This window comes from Diceros bicornis, chromosome 24 (assembly GCF_020826845.1).
Source record: "Diceros bicornis minor isolate mBicDic1 chromosome 24, mDicBic1.mat.cur, whole genome shotgun sequence".
Lineage (NCBI taxonomy): Eukaryota > Metazoa > Chordata > Mammalia > Perissodactyla > Rhinocerotidae > Diceros > Diceros bicornis.
The window spans coordinates 18,691,444-18,718,546 of NC_080763.1; the positions used below are offsets into that span (position 1 = coordinate 18,691,444).

A 27,103-nucleotide genomic window follows, 5' to 3' on the forward strand; every position below is an offset into this window, starting at 1 on the left:
CCCAAGTTAAAAAAACAAAACAAAAAACTACACAATTTTCATGCAAATTATGCTAAGGCACAAAGCATACCTTAAATCAGTGTTTCCCAAACTGTAGTCATCTGTGAATTACCTGAACAAATTTGCCATATCTGCATATAATATGTACTACTTCATGATTTTTGGTTTACTCAGGAACAATAACCATGTGAAGTATTATAAATAAAACCAAGACTCGTATCACACTGTGATCTGTATTATTTTCCTACATAGGTTTCACGTCAAATCTCTGCTTGATGTTACTGTCAGAAATCTGGATCCCTACCTACTATTCTCATTAAGCATCAGACTGAAGTATCAAAATGTTGCCCTAGTGGCTGGTGGAAAAGAACACGGGTGGGTAGTTGGGAGTGGAATAAATGATACTCTCTAAGTAGCAATATTCACATTTTTATTCAGCAGTATAAAATATATGTAGTCAACATTGTTACTTTCATTTGCAAATGGCAGAGTTGGGAAGTATAAAAACCTCTACTTGACTTTTTATCAAGATCATCTACCACTGAATTACTCACATCCAGGCTTCTGCAGGTCTGAAATTTTTTTCCCACTGGATAGGAGCAGAAATGAGAATTCCAGTTGATAATATTTTTATTTAAAAAAAAGAAAGACTCAGCATAGTCAAGTTGTTTTAGTCTTAAGGATTTCTGGATTTCGTCCTTGGAGGAGATCAGGATCTTCCCAAGGCCTGGGTCCTCGAATATTCTTCCAGTCATCAAAAGCGGAGTCCTTTATTTTCTATAGAGCCACAAAAATTAAAGTATATATATTAGTGTAGGAGCCCTGTGGCTTTGATTAGGACATCACTGAATGAATGAATAAATAACTGAGTAGACAGAATCCAACAGGCCCTCAATTATAATTTTAATAAATAAATCAACTGCATATCAAGCATAATAATTGAAGAAATGTTTCATATGAACATTTGAATAAATGTTCATATTTCTTAGGATTTGGAATTTTTCTTGCTTGCTATTGATGTTAATGCCTATCTTTTCCCCTTAAGAATAAAAGTATTAAAACAGAAAAAAGAAAAAGAGTCTACATGCTTTATTTTTGAGAGCACAAAGAAAGGGAAGAAACTGGGAAGACAAAGTCCAACTCCTGAGGCTGATCCAGCATAATAATGACCAGCACAGGTTAGCATGGGTGACGGTAATAAATGAGAGGAAAAGAACAAAGGTGGAGACCCTGAAGTCTGCTAAAAGGAAGAAAAGAGAACAAGATGATTTGTCCTGCACCTGAGAAATGGGCCTGGGCTTAAGAATAAGAAGACTCTCCATAGCCGCCAGGAGCAAAGCCCCTTTGGGCAATAAAAACTAGCTTCAACTCCAGTTTGCATCATCCACCTTCAGTTGGTGTGAAGTGTCTCTCAAGCACAGGAAGGAAGGCAGGACAAAAGAGAACACAAACGTTTCTTCACCCTCTGACACCACCCTGATGGTAACTTTCATAGATCTTCATTCATTTTCATATAAAAAATGAACAAACTATAAGAGATGGAGAACACCCTCCCTTCACTACATCCTATGATACAATGTGCTGTTAAACTCTTTATTTTTGCTAACCAGATGGGTGTAAAATGACACATTATAATTTTAACTGACATTCCTATTATAAGTTGAGCATCTCTTCCTATGTTTAAGAATGATATTTATTTCCTTTTCTCTGAATTCTTTACATGCTTTGCCCATGTTCCTACTGACTGAGTTGTTGAACTTTTACATATCGATTTGTAGATGTTCTTCATATATAAATAAATAAATTTATCATGATAAGATAAACAACATTTTTAGGATTTCTCATTTAACTAGTGACTTTATATACATTACATTTTTTAGGCTGAACTTTTTAATTTTTATGTACAAACTCATCAATCTTTACTTTTAAAGCTTCTGGGTTTTCTATCACACTTAAATAGGCTTTTCTGACTCAAGACCACAAAACAGAATCTCCTTTTTTTCCTCCTAGTACTTTTAGCATTTTGTTTTTTATTTTTAAATTCTTGATCCATCTAGAATTTATTCATTTATAGTAGATAAAATATAGATCCATCTTTATTCTCTTTTCAAATGACTACATAGTTGTCCCAATACCATATGTTCAAGGTAAATAATTTTCTTCTGCACTGGTAATAATTTAAGTTTACCTTAAGGCAGATAGAACCAGTCACTAACTAGGAAGATTGTTATAAAAGCAAGACTATATTAATGTACTGCACCTCATACTCTGATTCCAATGATACTTTACTCATTTTCAGTTTCTTTTCTAATTCAGGATCAATCTGTAGAAAAGAAAGAGGAACCATAAGTTATTTAAGTCTGTTAGATTCAATTTTCAATTCAAAAAGTTACAAAGGGGATAGCTGGGATGGTATGGCGGATTACAAACACACGGAAAAATCTCCACCATCCATCCAATCACACGATGATAACTAATGTACCATCACTACCACCACAACTAACAACAGCTAAGATTTACTTATTAATATTGAGCCTGTGAGCTACCAGGAAGAGGTTCTTCAGCTTAGGAAGGTTGATTCCCAGGGTGGTTCCCCCGAAGCTCCAGTGTGTGCAGGCTGATCAGCTTTTGGGGGTCCAGACCTGTCACCATGTGGATGCGGTTTCCTGAGGAGCAGGAGGGTGTCAAGAGCTCAAAGCGCCACTCCGAATGTTCAGCAGTACAGCCTGAACTTTGGGAGACTCTGCATCATCCTCCCTCTCTAATGCCAGGTGGATATGAGGAGGGACAGCTCCAGACTTAACACTTTCGGGGCCCTGGGGCAAGTGGTCTGGTAGTCCAAGGGGCTGATGGTCACCTCCCCATCAGCCAGGCATTTTGACGTTTATTATCTCTTAATCCTCACAAAAACCTATGAGATAAGTATTATGATCACAGGTAAGGACAATGGGACACAGGGAGTTTGAATAACTTGTCAAAAAGGCAGAAGTTGGCTTTCAACTTTGGCTCTCTGCCTCCATGTCCATGCTATTAACCACCATCCTAAATGATGTTTTTACAGAGAAATGATATAAAAATACTAATAAATATAATGCTGCTCTTGAAAACAAAAAAGAACAGTTTCCATATACCAGAAAGAAAGAAGTATCTAAGAAAAAATAAGACAAGATTCCATAGTGGTAAACAGGAGCTGATGCCATGTTAGCTATCTGTGGCAAAGTCTTTAGGAAAGAAGAAAGTGATTGCTGAAATTAATAAACAAACAACAAAACCCAAATTAAAATAAATGAATAGCAGAATAGGGACTGAACACAGCTTAAGACCAAATTAGTACACTAGAAATACAACCTAAGGATTCCACTAGAATGACGCATTCTACAATGAAGCATTCTGGAAAGCACTGGGATGAATGAAAGAAAAAGTATATTATGAAAGCTAGATCCAAAAGTTCTGACATATGTCTGTTAGGGGTTTTAGAATTAGAATACAAAGAGCATGGAGGAAGGGCAATAATTAAATAATACATCAGTAATTAAATATATAATATAGAGAGAGGACATGAGTTATCAGATTGAAAAAACACAATAAAAACCACAACAAAACAAAAAGAGCCCATTCTCAATCAAGTAATAGTAAAACTTTAGAAGATCAAGGATAAAAAGAAAATCCCGAAAGCAAAAAGAATGAAAAGACCTTACAAAAGGACAAGAATTAGAAAAAAAGACTGCTCACAAGCAACCTCAAATGCTAAAATGAGATGAAATTATATCTATGTTGACATTGAGAGAGGATTACTTTGAATCTCAATTTTATGTTTACTATTTTCTCTTTTCTTCTTTAATGGCTTCTAATTGATTTTTTCTCAATCACTGTTTTGAGAGGTAGAAATATATACAAACATACCAATAATCCCAGTAAATGCTGAATTAATCTATTAATAGAGATTTTCTGACTGAAATTTTTAGAAATCCAGCTATACACTACTTACAAGAAATGCACAAACAAAAAAAAAAAGAAAGCACAAGGTTGAAGGTAGAGGGTTACAAAAACGATATACCACAAAAAAAAAAACTAGTGGGGGTAGGGAAATCAATAAATAGCAACATTTATAATGGACAAAACAGAATTCAAGGCAAATAGCATCAAAAGGTAATATTTTATATTGATAAATGAAGCAATTTTTCAAGAAGATATTAGAACTATAAAATATTATGTGACTACACTGTTTTGAAATTTACATAGCAAAATGCATAAAAATATAAGAAATAAATACACAAAACATACTAGAAGAGCTTAACATACCTTTCCCAGAAACTAATAGATTAAGCAGATTATAATCATGGTTATTGAAGATATGAGTAAAATAATTAACAAGCTTTTTCTAATAGGTATATATAGAATTTTGAGCCCAGCAAATTTAGATTGCCATTTCCCCTCAAATACACACGAGGTATTTATAAAATTAAACTTGTTCTGGGGCAGAAAGGAAAACTAGGCAAATTCACATGTAAAAAATATTGTCATACATACCATATTCACTGACTATAATTGGTAACACTTAAAATCAATAGAAAAAAGATATTTGCAGGAAGAATCCCTATATACGAAAGCTGAAAGGTTTTAAAATACATTAACGTGTTAAAGAGGAAATCAAAGTGAAAATTATTAAGTACTTAGAAGTGAAAAGCCGCCTTGTTGAACTGTCTTTTTCATTCTAATAGTTTTAATCTTCATAAGTAGACAAATTTCTTAGTAAACAACATTTCATCTGTGCATAATAATGACATTTTCATTTCTTTCTTTCTAAACTTCATACCATTTATTTCTTTTTGCTGTTTGATTATATAGGCTATGACCTCCAAAATAGTAGTAAAAGGTAGCTACAGCTATGGATATTCTTTTCTTGTTCCTAGCTTTAATGGGAATGCTTCTAATGTTTCTCTATTAGGAATATTTACTGGGCCTGGCCTGGTGGCATAATGGTTAAGTTCCTGCTCTCCACTGTGGCAGCCCAGGGTTCACAGGTTCGGATCCTGGGTGTGGACCTATGCACCGCTCATCAAGCCATGCTGTGGCGGCGTCCCACATACAAAATAGAGGAAGATGGGCACAGATGTTAGCTCACGGCTAATCTTCCTCAGCAAAAGATAAATAAATAAATAAAAGAATATTTACTATGAGCACAGTTAAGAGAATTCAACAAAGTGGCTAAATCAACACACAAAAATCAAAGTGCATAAATCCACATACAAAATCAATAGGGTTTCTTTACTCAAGTAAACACCAATTAGAAAATGTAAGAGAAAGAGGAATACATAACCAGAATAGTGTTATCTACTTAAAAAATTGAATTTACAGCTAAAAACATTCTGAAAAAGAAAACTTGAGGCCCAGATAGTTTCACTGGCAAATTCCATAAGATATTTAAAGAAGTAACACCAATTCTACACAATCTCTTACAGAAAATAAAAAAAAGAAGGAACACTTCCCAACTCATGTTATGAAGCCAGCATTATACTGATACCAAAACCAGACTGTTGGGGAGGAAAAATTTTCCCTTTTTCCCTTCTAGGTTCATTGTTTGGCCTAATAATTAAATTGACGTGGGGGCTGGCTCCATGGCTTAGCAGTTAAATGCGCGCGCTCTGCTACTGGTGGCCTGGGCTCGGATCCCAGGCGTGCACCGATGCACCGCTTGTCCGGCCATGCTGAGGTGGTGTCCCACACACAGCAACTAGAAGGATGTGCAACTACGACATACAACTATCTACTGGGGCTTTGGGGAGCAAAAGGGGGGAAAAAAAAAAAGGAGGAAGATTGGCAATAGACGTTAGCTCAGGGCTGGTCTTCCTCAGCAAAAAGAGGAGGACTGGCATGGATGTTAGCTCAGGGCTGATCTTCCTCACAAAAAAAAAAAACCAAGGTTTGGGGCTTAATCATAAAATAAATAAATTGACGTAAGACAGATTAACAGGAGAAAAACAAATTTAATTATGTATGTATGGGAGCCCCACAAAGACACGAGAGTGACAGGCAGTCAGGCAATTGAGGCTTATATACCATCCTGAGCTGAGGAGAAAGGGAGTAGAGGTCTTGGGTTCCAAAACGGAGGAAGACAATTCACAGGAAGATGAGAAGAACAAATGTTTGGTAAACAAATGTTTGCCATGCCATGCAGATAAGTCTTTCTCATATACAAGGTTATCTTTGGGGGCTAGCCTTGTGGCACCGTGGTTAAGTTTGGTGCACTCACTTCGGCAGCCTGGGTTCACGGGTTCAGATCCCAGGTGCGGACCTACACCACTCATCAGTCATGCTGTGGTTGTGACCTACATAACAAAACAGAGGAAGACTGGCACAGATGTTAGCTCAGGACAAATCTCCCTTAAGCAAAAAGAAGAGGAAGATTGGTAACAGATGTTAGCTCAGGGCCAAGCTTCCTCAGCAAAAAAAAAACAAAACAAATGTTGTCTCTGGTAATAGCTCTCTTCCTGGCACAGGCCTCCTATCTAAATTCTTTTAGCAGTTAATGGAGGGGTAAAAAGCTTTTCCTGAGCCTGCTGGGTCTTAACTGCCTTTAGCTCAAAACAATCCAAATGCCAAAGTGGCACTTTCTGGGGTAGCACATTCTGCTCCCCCTCAAGACCAAGACAGTAGAAGGGAAAAACAAAAACTACAGAACACAATAATCTCTAGTATAACCTCTACTGGAAGAATAAAAGTATAGCCTCCAAACTAACAGAACTACAACAAAATAATAAAGTATTAGTAATCCAAAAGAGGACCTAAAAAAAGAGAAAAAGAAATAATTGCAACAAATAGTACATAAAAAGAAGGTATATTTAAACCCAAATATATAAAAAATTACATAAAAAGGTATATTTAAACCCAAATATATTAAAAAATTACATTAAATGATCCCATTAAAAACCAAGACTATTAAAAACATACATTCTGTTTGTAAGAGATACATGTAAAACTTAAGTTTACAGAAAGGCTGAGATTAAAAAAAAAGCTGGTGAAGCCATATTAATATCCAACAAAATAGGCTTTAAGGGGAAAAAGCATTATTGGCAAACAAAGCTTCATTATAATAAAAATTCAATTCACCAGGAAGATGTAACAATTCTGAACTTATATGCACCATTAAATATCATGGTGAAATAGACAGAGTCACAATGAGAGATGTTAACACAATTCTCTCAGTAACAGAACAGATTTAAAAAGTCAACAATACAGAAAATTGGAAAAACACAAATAACAAACTTGACCAAATGGATACATAAACTTTTATTACGTACCCAACAACTGCAAAATATACATTTTTTTCAAGCACACATCTTTTATACAAACTGATCATGTGTTGGGTCTTAAAGCAAGTCTCAACAAATATGAAAAGAATGAACTCAAAAATATTTCTTTGATTACAATGCACTTAAGTTAGAAATCAACAAAAAATACTAACTAGAAAATCTCATGTTTATAAATTAAGGAAAAATATTTCTAAACAGTGATGGGGTTCAGGGTAGGTCACCCCAACATGTGCCACTCTGGTATGCAGATTATTTCGAGCTGAAGACAATAAAGACTTAGAAGACTCAGAAAGAAACTTTGACACCCCCACCACCACCACTAACTGCCTAAAAGGGTTTAAGATAGAAGGCCTGTCCCCAGGACAGGCCATCACCATAGATAACTCTGGGTATCAACAGACTGGGAGGGTTCCTGCTAAGCCCATTCTTATCAAAGCTCTGTTTACCAAACATTTACATTTGTAAGGGAAATCTCCATTTGTAAAGGTATCTCCCTCTCTGTACTGGGAAGAAGGGGGGGATGACCTTATCTCTAGAAACTCTTATCAGTGCAGAAGGTAAGGACTCAAATCTGCATATTCTTGTTTACTGTGCTTTTCTGGTAATCTCCCATAGCTGACTTCCCCCACTCCCAACATCCTCCTTTGTCTTTACCCGAATATGCTATTTAAGATGAGCACCTCTGCCATTTTGTCAAGTTACCCAGTTTTTCCAGGTCTCTCCCATGTATACATGTTATAAAGCTTTGTTTGGTTTTCTCCTGCTATTCGGTCTCATGTCAATTTAATTTGTAGCCCAGCTAGAAAGGATCCAGAGTAGGTAGAGGATAGTCTTCCTCCTCCTCAATAACTCATGCATAAATGAAAATTTTTTAAAAACTGAATGATTATGAACATACTACTGAAGGATGTAAATTATGTTAAAAATTTAATATGTTAACACCTTAAGGGGCAGTTGGGGCGAGTCTTCTATGAATAGAGTCTATCGATCCCAACTGACTCTGTTCGCGGAAGACTCACCCTAAACTGTTCAGAGAAAATTGAGAACAAGGGAGTGCTACAGAGGGATAAGTTTGGGAGGGTCGGGGTGGAGGGGGCCCAGGTGGGGACATGTGTGTGCACCTTGATAGCTGTTTCGCGCCGTAGCAATTCGCGCCCTAAAATGTAACTGTCTGAATGTTTTGAATTAACCAATCATGTAAAACTGCGCCAACCTTTTCCCGCTTTATGCTCCCAAATCCTATAAAAGAACTTGCCCCCTAAGGCTCGGGGTCGACCCCTCTGTCTCCTGCGAGGGACACGAGTCGACCCGGAGCTCCGTTCAATAAACCTCTTGCGTTTGCATCAAGTTCGGTCTTCTGTGTCTGTGGGCCCGCGTCATCCCGAGACCTGGTGAGTTGGGATTTCCCTCCCCTTCCCCTTGGGAATCCAACACTACATATTAAAACTTGCATGACACAGCTATGGCCATACTTAAAAAGAAATTCTTCAGCTTACAAGCATATATTACAAAAGAAAATGGAAAGGGAAGGAGCGAAGAATCTGACTCATAAAGTTAAAAAAAAAAGAAAAGTAACCCACAGGAAAAAGTAAATAAAGAACAAAAATTAATTAATGGTAAAACAAATGCATGACAGAAGAATCAACAAAGCCAAAAGCTGTTGATCAATCTCAGGTGAAACTGACTTAGAAGAAAGACAAGTCACAAAAAGAGTATTCAAAATGAAAAGGGTATCAACATAAATTCTATGTGCAATAAATACATCCTGGGATAACATGAATAACTGTATGCCAACAAACTTGAAATTTTAGACAAAATGGACAAATTCATAGAAAAATACAACTTTCCAACACTAACAGAAGAAGAATAAACAATTTGAATAGTATTATAACCTATAAAGAGTTGAATCTGTAATTAAAAACCTCACACAAAGAAAACTCCAGGTTCAGATGGCTTTACCAGTGGATTCTACTAAGGAAGAAATAATACCAATGTAACAAAAAATCTTCTAGTTATGTGGTGAGCATAACCTTGATATCAAAACTTGAAAAGACAGTAAGAGAAAAGAATAGGCCAATTTCACTAACGCGGAATTCCTAAAGAAAACACTATAACAAGAATTCAGCAATGTACCAAAAACACACCACACCATGATCAACTGAGTTCATTTCAGGAATGCAAAGTTAACTTGAAAACCACAATGTAATTTGCAAACTAACCCAACAGAACAGGGGCCTGAAACAGACTTATGACAAAATAGGCACAGAAGAGCAGGAAGAAAAAGATGTTATTGTCAGTAAATGGTGCTTGGACAACTTGTTACCTACATTAGGGAAAACATTCCTCCAACTGTGTGTTTTTCTCACACCACCAAGCAATTAACTCAATTCCGACACTATCTACCTGGAGATAGTGTCAGATTCCACAGGTTAAGGGCTCAGTCCTATAAGACCACCCCCTCCCCCAACTTGAGACACCTGTACTGTTGTCACCCGTACTTCTGACTGATTGGCTATAGATTGGAGGTTCCAATGCCCTCTCCTCAGGTTCAATTAATTTGCTACAGTGGTTCACAGAACTCAGAGAAACATTTTACTTACTGGATTACCAGTTTATTATAAAAGGTATAATCCAGGAACAGCCAGAGGGAAGAGATGCATAGGGCCAGGTATGGAGAGAGGGCTTGGAGCTTCCATGCTCTCTCCGAGTGGGCCACTCTCCTGGCACCTCCACGTGATCACCAACCAGGAAGCTGTCGGAACCCTATCCTTTTGGGTTTTTATGGAGGCTTCATTACATAGGCACAATTGATTACATTATCGTCATCGGCAATTGCTTTTACCTCCAGTCCCACTTCCTTCCCTGGAGGTCCGGGGGTGGGACTGAAAGCTTTAACCTTCTGATCACATGGTTGACTCCCCTGGCAACCAGCTCCCATCTTTAGCTTACCCAGGGACATTCCAAAAGTCACCTCGTTAACATAACAAAAGACACCTTGATTGCTCTCATCACTTAGGAAATTTCAAGGGTTTTAGGAGCTCCCTGCCAAGAACAACCACATACATATTTCTTATAAATCACAATATCACAATTCCTCATACCATATACAAAAAAATCAATTCCAGATGGAATGTAGACCCAAATATAAAAGGCAAAAACAAAGTTTTTAGCAATAACATAGAAAAATGTTTATATTTTGGAGTAGTAATAATTTTTCATAAAAAGACAAAAAGAAAAAGTAACCATAAAGTAAAAAAGGAATAAAATAGACTACATTAAACTTAAGAAAATTTGTTCATCAAAAGATACCATTAAGAGGGAAGACTAAAAGGTTTATAATCTGGCATGTATAAAGAAATTTTATAAAACAAAAAGAAAAAAACCAACATCCCAGTAAAAAAAAAAAAAAAAGAGCAACCGAGACCTGAAACATCACAATAGAGGATACACAAAAAAAGAAACATAAATGACCAATAGACATATGAAAAGTGATCAACCTCATTAGTCACCAAGAAAAATTCAAATTCAAGAAATAACTAGATAATTTATAACACATACACCAAAATAGTCTAAAAAAAAACCACTCTAGAATACCAAGTATTGTTACCGCACAAGTGGGGTTCTCTGCCCGATGTACATTAAAAAACCCCAATTATTAAGGCATCAGCTTTTGAGAAAAGGCTTTAGTGTGAGGTTGACCTGCAAGGAGACAAGAGGCAAAAGTTCTCAGATCTGTCTCCCTGATTCAGTATTTGAGGTGAAATTTAAGAGGTTAGGGAGAACAGCTGGTACGTGGAGATGCTGGTGGGGCAGGTTTTGATTGGAGCGCTTTAGACATTTATGGTAAGGTGTGGAAGGGCTTTAACACCAGACCTTCCTAGACAATGGACCCCTCGCCTCTGATGAAAGTCTGACTTTCAAGTTCCGATCATGTCCCAGTCCTTTGGTTCCATATGGAATCTTTAGTTCCAGTGTCATTTCAGGTCAAGATGTCCTCTTCTGTGCATGCTCTGGCTATGTGACTTTCCAAATTTTCTGAAAAACAACTCTTAATCGCTTTGTTGATAAGAGTTGGGGTCCATTCAAACTGGTCCTAGTGGGCCTGTGGTTACAGTATTGGCAAGTATTTGGAACCTTGGGAAGAATAAACTATGGGCAGTGTAGATTGTGAAGGGGAGCAGAATATGACACCCCAAAATATGCTCCTTTGGCATAAGGATTATCTTGAGCTGGTTGTTTAAGAAACAGCAGACAGAGGAGAAGCTCTGAGAACCAGTAGAAGTTACCCTTTGGTAAGGGACATGTACATTTATAGAGGAAATCTCTATTTGTAAGGGTGTCTACCTCTCTGTACAGAGAATGATGACTCTAAATCACAAGAAACTCTTATTAATGAGAAGGCACCCACTTAAATCTACATAACAATCTTACCCTATTTACTGTGCTTTTACTGTTTTACTGGTAACTTCCCATAACTGGCTCCCCCAACCCCCAACATCCCTCTTTTGTCTTGAGCTGAAGACGGTATTTAAGGTGACCGCTTGGGTCATTTTGGGGAGAGTTTTGCTCAGGTTTCTGGGTATCTCCCATGTATACAGGAGGTATACATGTTATTAAACTTCTGTTTGTTCTTCTCTTGTTAGCCTTTTCTTACAGGGAGTTCTTAGCCAAGAATCTAGAAGGGTAAAGGGAAAATTATTTTTCCTCCCCTACAATTGATTCATTCACTCTGAAAAACAGTTTGGAAATTTTCAAATAAAGGTCAAGTATGATACACATACCCTATAACCTAACAATTTCTTTTTCGTACATGTGCAATGAGAGAAATATAGAAAATATGTTCTGTTAAAGAGAAAACCACCAGCCCAAAACAGCATCACTCATGCTAAAGCCCACAATACCAAACCTAGGTTTAACACATAACTTAATTGCAATTTCAACCTCTCCAAGAAATGCAAATCTTAATCAACAAATCTGGAATTTTCCAGTCAGCACCAATGAAATAATCTGTCACGTAGGCCCTCTTGATCCCCCAGAGAAAGAAGAGGCGATCTACAAGATAAAACCCTTGCCTGTCCCTTCTCTGCAAAAAAGAACATGTCCTGGCCTAAAAATAATCCTTTCTTTTCTTTTGCTAATAGCTCCCTTGACCCTATTCTTCCTATAAAAACCTTCTATTTTGTACAACCCCCTGGAGTGGCCTTCTAATTGTAGATGGGATGCTGCCTGATTCATGAATTGTTTAATAAAGCCAATTAGATCTTCAAATTTACTCGGCTGAATTTTATTTAACAGATTACAGCAGCATTATTTTCACTAGCCAAAACTGGACATCAACCAAATGTCTATCAACAGTAAAATGGATAAATTATGGTATATTTAATGGAATACAATATAGTAATGAAGAAATCAGGGGGTCGGCACGCATGGCCCATGGACCAAATCCAGTTTAACACCCGTTTTTGTAAATAAAGTTTTATTTGAACACAGCCATGCTCATTTGTTTATGTTTGTCTACGCTGCTTTTATGCTACAATAGTAGAGTTGAGTAGTTGTAAAAGAGTCTATGGCTCACAAAGCCTAAAACAGTTACTATCTGGCTCCTTACAAGAAAAGCTTGTTGACGCCTGAATTTAGAGCTAAAACATAGGTGAATTTCACACACATAATATTGAAAAAAAAGTCAGACAATCAACCAAATGATAAGGCAACAGACTGAATGGGAGAAAATAATTACAAGTCATATATCTGATAAGGATATCTGTTAATATCCAAATTATATAAAGAACTCATACAACTCAATAGCAAAAAAACAAACAATCCAATAAAAAAAATGGGCAGAGGATCTGAATAAACATTTTTCCAAAGACATACAGATGGCCAACAAGTACATGAAAAAATGCTTTAACATGACTAATCATCAGGGAAATGCAAATCAAAACCACAATGATACGTCACCTCACACATGTCAGAATGGCTATTATCAAAAAGACAAGAAATAACAAACAAGAGTTGGTGAGGATGTAGAGAAAAGGGAAGCCTTGTGCACTGTTGGTAGGAGTGTAAATTGGTGCAGCCACTATGGAAAACAGTATGGAGGTACTTCAAAGAATTAAAAATAGAACTAATATATGATCCAGCAATTCCATTTCTGGATATTTATCTGAAGAAAACAAAAACAGCAACTCAAAAAAAGATAAACGTGCCCGCATGTTCACTGCAGCATTATTTACAATAGCCAAAATATGGAAACAACCTAAGTGTCCATTGATGGATGGATGGATAAAGAATATCTGGTATATATATACAATGGAATATTCTTCAGTCATAAAAAAGAATGAAATCCTGCCATTTGTGACAACATGATGGACTTTGAGGGCAGTACGTTAAGTGAAATAAGTCAGAGAGAGAAAGACAAATATTGTATCATCTCACTTACATGTGGAATCTTAAAAAAAAAAAAACAAAAACTGAGCTCATGGATACTGAGATCACAGATACAGATTGGTGACTGCCAGAAGCTGGGGGCTGGGGAAACAGGTGAAGGGGGTCAAAAGCTACAAACTTCCAGTCATAAAATAAATAAGTCATGAGGAAGTAATGTACAGCATGGCAACTATAGTAAATAACACTGTACTGTATATTTGAAAGTTACTAAGAGAGTAAATCTTAAAAGTTCTCATCACAAGAAAAAAAAATTTTTTTAACTGTGTATGTGATAAATGTTAACTAGACATTGTGGTGATCATCTTGCAATATATACAAATATTGAATCATTAGGTTGTACACCTAAAACTAATGTTATATATAAATTACACCTCAAAAAAAAGGAAGACAAGGGGCCGGCCCAATGGTGGAAGTGGTTGGGTGCACGCACTCTGCTGTGGCGGCCTGGGGTTCGCTGGTTCGGATCCTGGGTGCGCAATGACGAACTGCTTGTCAGGCCATGCTGTGGCGGCATTCCATGTAGAGTGGAGGAAGACGGGCATGGATGTTGGCCCAGGGCCAGTCTTCCTCAGCAAAAAGAGGAGGATTGGCAGATGTTAGCTCAGGGCCGGTCTTCCTCACCAAAAAAAAAAAAAAGGAAGACAAAAGAATATGTATGATTTCACTGATACAAAATTCAAAGCAAAGAAAATTAACCATAGTGTTTTGGGATGTATTCTGAAATAGTAAAAGCAATGAAGTAATTACTATAAAAAGCATGGTAATGTTTATCCTTGGGGCAAGAAGAGGGCATGGAGAGAGGAGCATGCTTCTGGAGTGCTAGTAATTTTCTACTTCTTGACATTGACAGTGGCTATCTGGGTGTTCAGTTTATAATAATTCATTATTGTTCATGTATTTTGAATGCGCTCCTTGATTTCTGTACTATATTTCACAATCAAAGAAATGAAATAATGAATTACTATATTAATCATTGAATGTATGTAAAGGGAATAAAACCTAAAACACAAGTTAACTCCTTCATATGGTTTCAACTGAGAACATGGCAAATAACCAAATGCTGGTGGGGGAAAAAAACTGGTTATATTATTGAGAGATGATATGTCTGTACTTTGCGTGATTTTAAAGCGATTTTCAGTGCTAATTTTTGATAGTGTGCAATTGTACAATTCCTGCTTACTAGCATACATTAAACCAAACCCCTACCTAAGATACCACTCTATTGTATAACATTTTGATAAACCATTTTCCTGTGCCTTCATTTTCTGTACAAAATAGGATTACAAATGTGTCCAATGATGTCAAAGTAATTTGCAAAATCAAAAACCACCGCCACCAAAAAAACCACTACCTGCAGTCTCTTGGGGTTTAAGAGGTTAAGACCCACCAGGGGAAGGGTGCCACAGGAGCTGAGAGTTGAAAGCCCATTTCTGCCCTGGGTACACTTGCCAAATCTGAAACAGCTACAGGATAAGAATCAAGGATTGAAACGAAGCTGCTCCTGGGAGTTAGAGAAACCATCACACAGGACTATAGTGACAAAAAGACAGATCAAGGGTCTTAAATATCCAACATGGATCCCACTGAGAATAGACCCTAAATTCTGAAACTGCATAAGGCAAGAGTATACAACAAGGCTGGAAATCTCTGAAAAGTAAAGCTGAATTTCCTGGAGTCCCAATAGAAAGCCACGTAGGGTCATGCCCTAGGAACAGGGAAAAAGCAGAGATGCTTAAACTGCAGTCAAGCCATGAGCTGGCTCCCTCTTGGAGAGGGTCAGCCTCCTACTCTACCTGCCTAGCAGAAAAAAGGATAAACCCTTTTTGGAGGCAAACAATACCATCTGGAATCTCTACAGTTGTTTACAAACATCTAATATTTAATTTAAAAAAAATTACAAGCCACGTTCCAAGACAGAACTACATAACAGGGCTGGCCCCGTGGCTTAGCGGTTAAGTGTGCGCGCTCCGCTGCTGGTGGCCCGGGTTCGGATCCCGGGCGCTCACGGACGCACCGCTTCTCCGGCCATGCTGAGGCCGCGTCCCACATACAGCAACTAGAAGGATGTGCAGCTATGACATACAACTATCTACTGGGGCTTTGGGGGAAAAAATAAATAAATAAATAAATAAAATTATAAAAAAAAAAAAAAAAAGAACTACATAACAAAAAACCAAGAGAAAAAAATGAGACAATAAAAGCAGATCTATAGTTGATCTTTATGTTGGAGATAGGACTTTAAAGTAACTATGATTCATACACATTCAAGATATTAAAGGAAAAAAATAAAAATATGACTTCATGGAAGATCTCGCCAGAATATTACAATATATAATTATGAATTAAATGTACATTTCAAAACTAAAAAATACTGTAACTGAAATCACAAAATCAACGGATGACTTTAATAAGAGATTGGACACAGCAAACGACAGGTTTAGTGATGACAAGTTAGAACAACGGAAAACATACAACTTAAAATTGAAAAGATGGGAGAAAAATAAAACATAAAAAAAGCATAACAGAAATGTTGGACATAGTTATAGAGTCTAATATACATCTGGATTGGAGTCCCATAAAGGAAGCAGACAGAAAATTGGGCAAAAGCAACATCTGACAAGATATCAACAATTTTTGGTTTTTGTTTCCCGTGGTTTCACTAAAATCTTCAAAAAAATCAGAAGACAATTTGAAACTTCATTTTCAAATCAGAGTACCTAAGAGCTAAGGTGAACATTTTTTGTAGCCATGATTCAGTTCCTCACTTGACTACTTAGAAAGCACCACCCTTGGTAAGATTTAATAGAATCAGCTCTATACTGTAGGGGGTCAACGCACCTGCTGCCAAAATTTCCTCTTCTGTTTGCCCACAGGATTTAGTTCTAACCTCTGAATCAGAAAAATGTAACTTGACTCAGTTTCATAGACCAATCAAGGGAACAGCATGATAATGCATGTTCTCGTTAGTGTGGTATGCACGACTAAGTCAGCAGCTGCTATTTTCAACTGAGCACTGGTGTTTTTTGGGGAGACGAGTAAACTTTTGATTGATTTCCAAGTACCTGCCTGTCTCATTCTGGACCTGTGAGATTCAGTCTTCCTTCATATGTGTTTTCACATCCCCGTCTCCACCATGCCCAACCTCAAGTTCTTTTCTGCATATTTTGCAGTATGTTCTGTTTGGGTGATTTAACTCCCTAATCCAGTTGTATGTGTCCTTCCATCTGTCATTAAAATAACATAGTCACTTAGCTTTCTTTTTCAGTGATGTCTGGATCATACTGGCATTAGTATTGTAACTGTTCTCATTTTCATTATCTGAATCTTAGAAAACATGGTCATGGTACTTACAATGTTAAAAATTAAACCAGCACAATTTTCCTTACAAAGTACAACAGACAAGCAAAGTCAAAAAAAAAAAAAAGACTGTTAATACCCAGGATTAAGATGCACTTAACTGCACACTTAAGTCACATCACTTGGAGTGATGCAACAATGGATGCTCTATTATTGTGGATCCACGGTCATCAGCATTAGGAGGCAGGAGGAAAAAGAGCAACGGCCACTCAGGAAGGCAGAGAAACTGTCATATCTATTTCACACTAAAACTAAAAGGTACTGGTGTCAGCTTATTTTTTTAGCCTACCTCATGAGTTCTGTACTTTTCTTTCAACCTTGCACAACCATGACTGAAAAGCAGGAATTCTTGTGTCCGGGGATGCCAGACTTTCAGTCCTAAAATCAGGACAGTTTCAGGCAAACTAAGATGTCTGGTCACTCGGAATCAATACTGTCTTTTTCCACCCTTCTCAAAACTTCTCAACTGAACTTATCCTTTCTTGGTCCTTCTCAACTGGATCTGTCCTCTCAATGCCAGTTGTGAATCTTCCTGACCTCAGCAATCTTGCCCTCTTGGCTCACCCTTACTCTTGTTACCACCCAATATGGGGCCTTCTGATCACCACAAGACATGCCCATAGTCAAGAGGCAAGGTGGTAGGAGAAAAAGGACTTTTTTATTACAGCTTGCTAGCACAAGGGAAGAAGGCTGACTCATGTCCAAAAGAACCATCTTAAGGGGGCACGAAATCTTACAGCAGTTATATAGGCCATTGGGTTACTGGGGAAGGGGTCAGGAATGTTGACCTTCTGGTGTTACAGACTGGGAGTGCCACACCAGATCTTTCAGTTTTCACTGATGATCGCTATCAGCATAGACTCACTGTTCGGGTGTCATCACATTCCTAAGGAACTCATAAAAACGAAGTTATCATCTTATCGCAACTGGGAGCTACATGCACAAGCAGGGGTCGTAAAATCTACAGAGCAGTTAGATCTCCTAGAGGGTGCATATCCAGCTGGGTTAGTTTGTCAGAGGTCATCCAAAGTTACCACAGAGTTTTTCTTTTCTACAATATGGCTTCCCTTATGTCAACCTTGTCTTGAGCCGGTATCACTCTCACCTCTCAACCCTTATCAACCTCAACCAGTGTTAACCTCTCACTCCCTCTCAGATTTAGTCCACCTCATCCTCTCTACCTTGTTTGAACTCAACGTCATCCGAATGCTGACTCTTGACTTCACCTGAGTTTGACCTCTCAACCAGAGTAGGTCTTGTCCTCTGATGCTTCTCACCTGAACTCTGTCCTCTCAGCCTCCTTCCACAGACCCTGACCAACTTCCAACCTCTCAACTTTGTTCTCTCAACTTCAATGAACCTCATTCTCTCAACTTCACCTAACTCTGTTCTCTTTGACTCCATCTTCTAGACCTTTCCTGTTATCACAATCTTCCTCAATCTCTCTCCTTAACTGAGTGATTAACACCACCATTTATCTAGTTCTCAAAACCAAAACTTCAGGCTGAGACTTATTCATATTTTTATATTATAATCATCACATTAGTCATCAAATACTATCAGTTTGCTGCTAAAAGTTTTCCTGGAACCCATTCATTTTTATCTTCATTGCAAATGTTTTATTTTAGGTTCCATTTTTGTTCCTCTATACTACTGCCAAAGCGTCCTAACAGGTCTCTTCATCTCCAATTGAAGCAATCTCTTCCCTCCTATTGTTCCCCCAATCCCCAACCACCCTGTACTCCACTGCCAGAGATATTTCTAAATTGAAAATCTGACCATATGCCTAATACTCCCTCTAGGTTATAGAATATTAATCATTTCCACCATTTAGCTAACTCTTACTCATTCTTAAAGCCTTAAATCAAAGGTTGATACCTCTAGCAAACCTTCTCTGATACCCGCCTCTCAAGTCTAAACTGTATGCCTCTCCTGGAAGTTCTAGTAAAGTTTTATGCAAAATTCTAATATAGCATTTTACTGGGCATTGTTATATTTTTGGGTACATTTTTATATTAGATGTCTTCCAGCCTTGATTACGCTAGAAGCTTTGTAAGAACCAGTTTCTTGAAACTTTATCTGTAGGCTCTAACACACGACAAATATTCAATTATTTTTCAAATATGTACCTGTTGTTTCACTTCCAAAAGTCAGATTATTATAATTTTCATCTTAAAGGGAAAGCGAAAAATTCCTTAATAAAATAATTGGAATGCTAACAGAAGCTTCTTAACACAATTGATAATTGCTCTATTCCCTCATACAACTATATATTCATTTTAAATGTAATATTTACTCTAATACCTGCCATCTTTAAGACTAGCTGGAGTTGGTGTTTCTCTTAAACCCTAAAATTAACTGAGAAAACTGAATAGGCCTTTAATACTCTTTACTTTCCCTCCAATATTACTGCGGTCTGCTAATGAAATATATATATTTCATTATATATATACACATATAGAAAAAACCTCAAATATCAGATGTGCCCCACAAACAAAGACTACACACTTCCGAAGGGATTAACCAGAGTTCTTACATAACACTTGGCCTGAATCTGACAGTAATCATGTAATCACAGAGAGTGGGAATCCTAGCTCTACCTCTAAGTAACCACGTGTCCTTAGGCAAGTTACTTAAACTCTCTGAGCCTCCATTTCCTCACCTGTAAAAGTGAGACAATAATATATATATATATATATATAAGGAATTAGTATAGTCTTACCCAAAGGCATACCTATAAAAAGATAGGTATCATTATAATGAAAAGTAATTTTCCTTTCTTTTAGTATTAGTTACTAAAGATACATATCAATATAACTTATAAAATTACTGGTATTAATATGAAATAGCCAATTTATAACTGGAGTAATAAAGTGGAGTGAAATTGTTGTCCCATGTTCTTTAGTCCCTTCTAAATCCTAAAAACAACTACACCAGAGCATATTTTGTCAGAGAAAGCTAACAGTATTGCAAATTTTCTAGTGAGTAAGAAGGATTACTAAATTCTTTATACTTCATGATTCACTTCCATGTGATCATTACTGTTATTTTAAAGAATAAGAAGAGCTCAAAGATCATATATCAGTCTTGAATAGCAAGACAAATCTCAGACTGCTTAGTATACTCAATATACACGTCTCCTCAACCAGAACACACATATACACAGACACACGTCAAACTCTAATTACAGTTCTTACTTTAATCTTCACAGCATCATAACGGATTTGTGAAAACTCACGAAGACCAAAAGAACCTCCAACAATCAGCAACTGAAACAAAGAAAGGAAACAATTAAACAAAATACAAGGGCAGAATTCAGTCTATCTATAGATTACTTCTCTAAATACCAACAGTGACAGATTATACAAAATCCTATAGATTATTTCCCCTGGTGAGTTACCATTCATCTGTTCAGAGTAGATGGAGTATATACTGTCACTGGGAAACATTATCAAATACCAAAATCAGTACCCCATATCTGTACTCGACCTTATGGTTTAAATAACATCATCACAAGCATTTCATTAGTTGATCCTTACAAAAGACCTATGAGCTAAGGGAAAAAAAAAACATTTAATAGATGAGGAAACTGAAGGACAGCCAACTAAACAACTTGCCCATGATTATACTGGGTAGAGCCAGGAATAAAATGCTGGCCTTGTTTCTTCAAGATCAGAATTAAATATGTTATATATAAGCAGCTAATACCTGCAACGTCAACGTATAAGAATTCTTTGTGTAAGTAAAATAACTTTTGTCCCTTAGTTTCAATGAAAAGACACACCCCTGGTTTTCCTAATTCCTTCTCGGTCTCCTTTTATTCATTCTTCCTCACCTTCCCAACCTCAATATGTTGGAGTATCCCAAAAGGCTCAGTCTTCTCACCTCTTCTACCTACTGACAACCAACACTGAGTCCCTAGGTGACGTTATCCAGTTCTGTGGATGTAAATAGCCTCTATAACCTAATAACCTTCAAATGTACATTTTCAATGGAAAACATCCCACTGAACTGAAGACCTGCCCTCCTATTTGACATCTCCACTTGAAAGTCTAACAGGTATATACAAATTAATTTTTTTAAAAACTCTCTTGATTTTTATACCCCAACACTCTTTCTGCCCCAACCTGCCCCTAACCAATCTTACACAGCCCAGTAAATGTCGATTCCTTTCACCAAATTACTCAAACCAACTTCTCTGGAGTCATCATTAGCTCCTCTCATTCCATCTCACAGCTAATCCATCCCTGAGTTCTGTCACCTCTACTTTCAAAATATTTCTTGAATCTGACAATTTCTGACTATATCCTCTTCTAATACTGTACGCCAGGCCACCAACGTCTCTTTCGTGGACTACTGAAATCACAGTACCCACATGTCACTATAAATAATAAAGAATTTGTCTGGTCTTTGTCCCAGGTTCCTGGGAGGGAGCTACTAACTTGGAATTTCCTGAGTGACAGAAGTATCTTTGCTATTCACAATGAGCCCCTGGGACCACATCTGAATTCATGCTAATGAGGTGACTCATGGTGGGCCCCTAGATAGTTATAGGATAGAGGCTGACCACGCTGGAATGACCAACCTTGTGACTAGAGGGTTGGGGCTTTGAGCCATGCGATATCAACCTGAATTTCTGATGTCCAGGGAGGAGAGGAGGGCTATAGACTGAGTTCAGTCACACAGCCAATGATTCAACCAACCATGCCCAGAAAACGAAACCCCAATAAAAAACTCTGGACACTGAAGCTTGGGTGAGCTTCCTGGTTGGTGAACACATGAATGTGCTGGCAGGGTGGCATGCCCTGATTCCACGGGAAGAAAACATGGAAACTCTGCATTTGGGACGCTCCCACACCTTGCCGTATGGGTCCCTTCTTTTGGCTGTTCCTAATTTGCATCCTTTATAATAAAACTATAATCATAAGTATAGTGCTTTCCTGAGTTCTGTGTGTCATTCTAGTGAATTGGTGAACCTGAGGGCATAATAGAAAGCCTCGAATTTGTAACCAGTTGGTCAGAAGCACAGGTGCCCTAAGAATCTCAGAGCTTTCAGCTGGGGTCTAACGTAAGGGCAATTCTATGGAGGACTGTGCGCGTAATCTGTGAAGTCTGCACTAATTCTCGGTAGTTACCATCATAACTGCATTGCACCACCTAACACTCATTACTATAGTAGCTACACTCCTAACTAAATATCTTCACTTGTGCGCTAGATCCCGTATCATCCTATCTACCAAAGGAAACTGCTTTGTCAATTCTCCCATTTCCCATATCATCAAAATCTTGCTCACTACTGCATGATTCATCGTAAAAAATGCTATTATTTCCCCCATCTTATTAACAAACTTCTCTAGACCTCACTTCCCCACCAGTTACAATCCTATTTCTTTGTTCCTATCTTCAGTAAAATTTCTCAAATGAGTTGTCTATGCTGGCTGCTCCTCCCACTCTCTTAGACCCATTCCAACCATCAATGACATCCATGTTACTAAATCCAATGGTTAAATTTCTGTTCTCATCTTATTTCACAAGCAAAATTTGACACAGTTGATCACACTTTCCTCCTCTTCCCGTAAACCTGGTTTTTCTTTCGCCTCACTGAGAATCCCTCCTAGTCTCCTTTTTTGGTTCCTCCTGTGCACCCCAACTCTCAACTGCTGGAGTATCCCAGGGCACAATGTTTGGTCTTCTCTGTCTACATTAACTTCTTACGTGATCTCAATCAATCCTACATCTTTAAAAACATTTACACGTTGATTACTAACATTCCACTCCTAGAAGTGATGAAGCGAGCACCAGGTGAACAAAGCAGACCAGATTAGCACCGCAAGGGCTCTGGAGCCTAAATTATCATGGGAAAGAAAGCCCCAAATAGTAGGCTACTACCTACAAGCTAAACCTAAGCATGGTGACTGCCTGCTAAAGTAGAAGACTTAATGAATTCAACATTTTCCTCTACAAAATTACTTATATGTTTAGGACCCATATTTTGAAACATGATGCCCTAGGTCCAGTATAGACATAGAGAGCAGTATAGAGTAACACACTTGGCAAGAAGGCTACTGTGGTACTTTCCATTCCATGAAATAAAACCAATGAGAAACCCCTAGAAGATACTTCAATAGTAGTTGTTTTAAGACCTTGACTTTGATGATTTTGAAAGGTAAGAAACAAAATCAAACTGGCTTCCATTGGGACAAGCAGGTGACTTCAAGTTAGTCACCACAATCACAATGCTTCTGAATGGGCCTCCATTTGAGGGGCAAAGGAACCTGCAGAGGACAGTTTTTACACATGCTCTGTCATCTACACAAATATAATTACTACATTATCTTAAAAAGACAAAGTCTTCTTTAAACTTTTTAAAATACATATAAAAAGGAGTTTCCAAAGATTTTTTAAAAATCCAGATTCATCAAAGATGAGTAAAAAACTCATCACTTTTCTAAGGTTGCTTCTTCATTTACTCCTGCTTAAAAGCACAAGCTGGTAACTTCACCTGTACCAAAATCATACCAAATAAACTATTCTGTATTTTTTTAAATGGCATTTGTCTACATGATTTATTTAAATAGTTACATTTACTATGATATCAAGGCCTGCTGAAGCAAAACAACTTGTAAGTAAGGGGAACTGTCTGGCTGGATTCCAACTCTGGTTGGTGTTATGTCAACCTCAACCTGAATCTTCATGACGAATGGGATCTTCAGGGAACTCAGTGTGGGATTGGGCGCAAATATATACACACCAAAACTACTTTCAATGTGCTTTAAAAATATCAACTATAATTCAGCAACCTTTTGAGGGGTGCTACAATGTGGCAGGCGCCGTGCTAAACATTCAATTCACAAGGTTTTATTTAACTAATAACACCACCCTGGAAAAACGAAGCCAGCTCACAAATTAGGCACCTGAAACACAGAGATGCCCGAAATTGTGGTTAAATTAAGTAAATACATCTAGTCTCGATGATCCCGACTACTGTCAAGCTGTGGCGGGGGAAACAAAGGCAAGCTTAGCAATCATCCAAATGTGGGTTAAAATCTGGTTCTGACACGGCTCTCTGAAGCACAGCCTGCTAACTAGCAGCGAAGGTAAGAGGGGAACTCGAGACCTCACTCCGCGGCGAGAAGACTAGCAGGACCGCCTAACAGCTCTCGATCTACCGCCAGCCCCCTCCTGGCCCAGGCTGCTGGCCCTCGCCAGAGGTACGACTGACGCCCGCAGTTTCGATCAGCCAAACTTGAGGTCCCGCCCCTCACGGAAACCCGCCTCCACGCTTTTCCTCCCTGCACTCACCAACATGGGGACTCCGTAGCGAAGGGTCTTGTTCCTGCGCAGGGCGCGCTTCACCGCGTCTGCAAACATGACTGAACTCTCCGACCCGCTCGGACGCCCCGCCAAACGGGCCCAGCGCGGCCTCCTGAACCTCAGCGGCCCAATCCTCCTCCAAGGCGAGGACGTGCTGGACTCACCCCTCGCCTTAGCCTCCCGGTGCATGGTCCTGCCCTGATAGGCCTCCGCCAGGCAAAAGCAATCGATCCGTCGTAACGTACACGCGCGTCCGCCCGGAAATTGGAGTGTCAGCGCTTTGGTTCCGGTACGCTGGCTTGCCATCGGGACTTAGGGATTTAAGTCGTGTTTGTAGTCATCGTCAATTGATGTGGAAACGGTACGCCCCACGTTCTGGGTCTTGACCAGCATCTTCTTAGAACGCTTCTTTGCACACTGCCCCTCGATAAATCAGCTAAGGAAAAAGAGTTACTTGGGAGCTAGTACTCTAGCCTCTGTGGCTATTTGTAGCATGAGAAGTTTAGCAGCTTAATAAAGATTTTTAGAAATAAATTACCACGAAAGGTTAGTTTGAATGGTAATCAGTGTAGTGTCTTGCTGTCATTGAACCTTTAATGCTAGTGCTTTTACTGTGAAATAGCCAGTAATCTTTAGTCGTTTATGAATGCCTATTGTCCACTCATTTAACCACCATCTGGCAACACCTTTTTGAGGGTCATTAGAAGACTCGAGAAACACAGATGAAAAGATATCCTGCTTTAAAGAAGCTGGCAATCTATGGGCACACAAATGAACGTGTGTCTTAAGTACTGTGATAGTTTAGGAAGCAGCCCCTGTATGTGCCATCTGGCAGGGTGAGTCAGAGAAGGCCTCACCTGTCACCTACTTTTTGAGATGAGATAACAGTACAGAGTGCAGGTGACATGGAGTAACATTTCCCTTGCTATCCCTGAAATCTTTCCATCTGTCTCTGCCTCTGTTGCCACTGAAATGTTCCTGGTTTAATCCCTTATCATCTTTCTACTTATCAAAGTTGCCCCTAAATGGTCTCCAAAGGAGAAACTCCAGATCTACCTTTAGGCTGCTCCAATAACACCCAGATCAATAGGCCCACCGGGTCAAATATGAAAAACAAAACAAAAACCCTTAATTGTAGTTCTCAAGTCCATCTTCCACACTGCTGAAAGTTATCTACCAGGCATAAACAATGATGAGATTCTCCCACCTTTTGCCTACAGTAGTCACTCTATTTTTCTTAAGCAAGGAATTTAAGGCCCTTTGTAATATGACCTTGGCCTGCATTTTCCGCCACTGTACCTCATTCACGCCATACTCCATCCTGGGGGAGATATTCCCTGAGTATTCCATGAACTTATACATCTTCAAAATGCGGCTTCACAGACACGAGGTTCTTGAAGCCTCCCTTACTCCACAGGCAATGTAAATTATTCCCTCCTCAGCAGTTGTAGTATGTAGGAGAATTTAGAATGGGAAGGATGGGCTTATAAACAGGGTTGCTATGGTTTATGAATGGGGTCTCCTTTAATGTTGTGATTTGTTTGTACTTTATTTAGATTGCTTGACTTATGCTTTTTGTTGTGTCTGTTTGTTTAATTCATCACATTGCAGAGAAGGAACTATATAGGGCCACAGGATTTATTAGAGAATGCATTGTGAAGTATGCAAAATTTGTAGATGGCGTTGCCTCTCTCCTCATTCACTTCCTTTTGATATTTCAGAGCTTGTACAGCATCCAGATTACTTAAGTGTATTATTTCTCCTACTTTCCCTCAGATCTGAGATGTCAAGGGCACTGTTCTAAAAGTCCAGACCTTTTCCTACCTTTTCATTATATACAACATCACCCTACTGAATTTGACTCCAATAAAGCCCTGCACTCAGCTATATATACATATTCTAGGTAATGCTATAGCTAATAATCTGTTACCTTTTCAGATAAAGCATGTATTCAGTTTAAGTGAATATAGGTCTTCGGTCTCTCATTTGTTCAGTCTTTTTTTTTTTTTTTTTTTTGTGAGGAGATCAGCCCTGTGCTAACATCTGCCAATCCTCCTCTTTTTTTTTTTTTTTTTGCTGAGGAAGACTGGCCCTGGGCTAACATCCGTGCCCATCTTCCTCCACTTTATATGGGACGCCGCCACAGCATGGCCTGACAAGTGGTGCGTTGGTGCGTGCCCAGGATCCGAACCGGTGAACCCCGGGCTGTGGCAGTGGAGCACGCACACTTAACCGCTTGCGCCACCAGGCCGGCCCCTGTTCAGTCTTTCAAATAAGCATTTATTGAGAAACTTGAGATGGCCCTAAAGGAGCAACTAAGTAGTAAGAATTACAAGGATGCTGGAACATTGTCAGGGGACAAAATTTGGGGCAGTGAGGAATTTAAGCACCTACCAAATAATCACTTTTACAATTCTCACAAAAAACACAAAAGAGCTCATCAGAAGGCTCTGTTGCCTTCTCAGAAATATGACTCAAATCCCCTCTTTGAGGTTCCAGTGTTAATGAATAGTCAAAATGTTGACTCAGCCACCTTAACTATCACACTTCCAAGTGGGAGGATATAAAAGTTTATATCCAGGAAACAAGGCATCTCCACCACCCATGTCAGTCCCTAAGGACTTGTATGTTCCTGATATCTAGCCAAGTTTTATTATCCTCCAGTATCTGCT

At 38.5% G+C, this 27,103-nt stretch overlaps 1 protein-coding gene across 1 annotated transcript; it reads right to left on the reverse strand.

Annotated features, from left to right (window-relative positions):
• Positions 1–413: 413 nt before the first annotated feature.
• LOC131420887 (cytochrome c oxidase assembly protein COX16 homolog, mitochondrial) lies at positions 414–24,631 on the reverse strand. The gene is made up of 4 exons (XM_058567227.1): positions 24,420–24,631; positions 20,315–20,386; positions 2,261–2,323; positions 414–777 (listed from the first exon to the last, which is right to left on the reverse strand). The coding sequence occupies exons 1-4, from the start codon at positions 24,618–24,620 to the stop codon at positions 661–663; spliced, it is 453 nt and encodes a 150-aa protein (XP_058423210.1). The 5' UTR covers positions 24,621–24,631; the 3' UTR covers positions 414–660.
• Between the last annotated feature and the right edge of the window lie 2,472 nt (positions 24,632–27,103).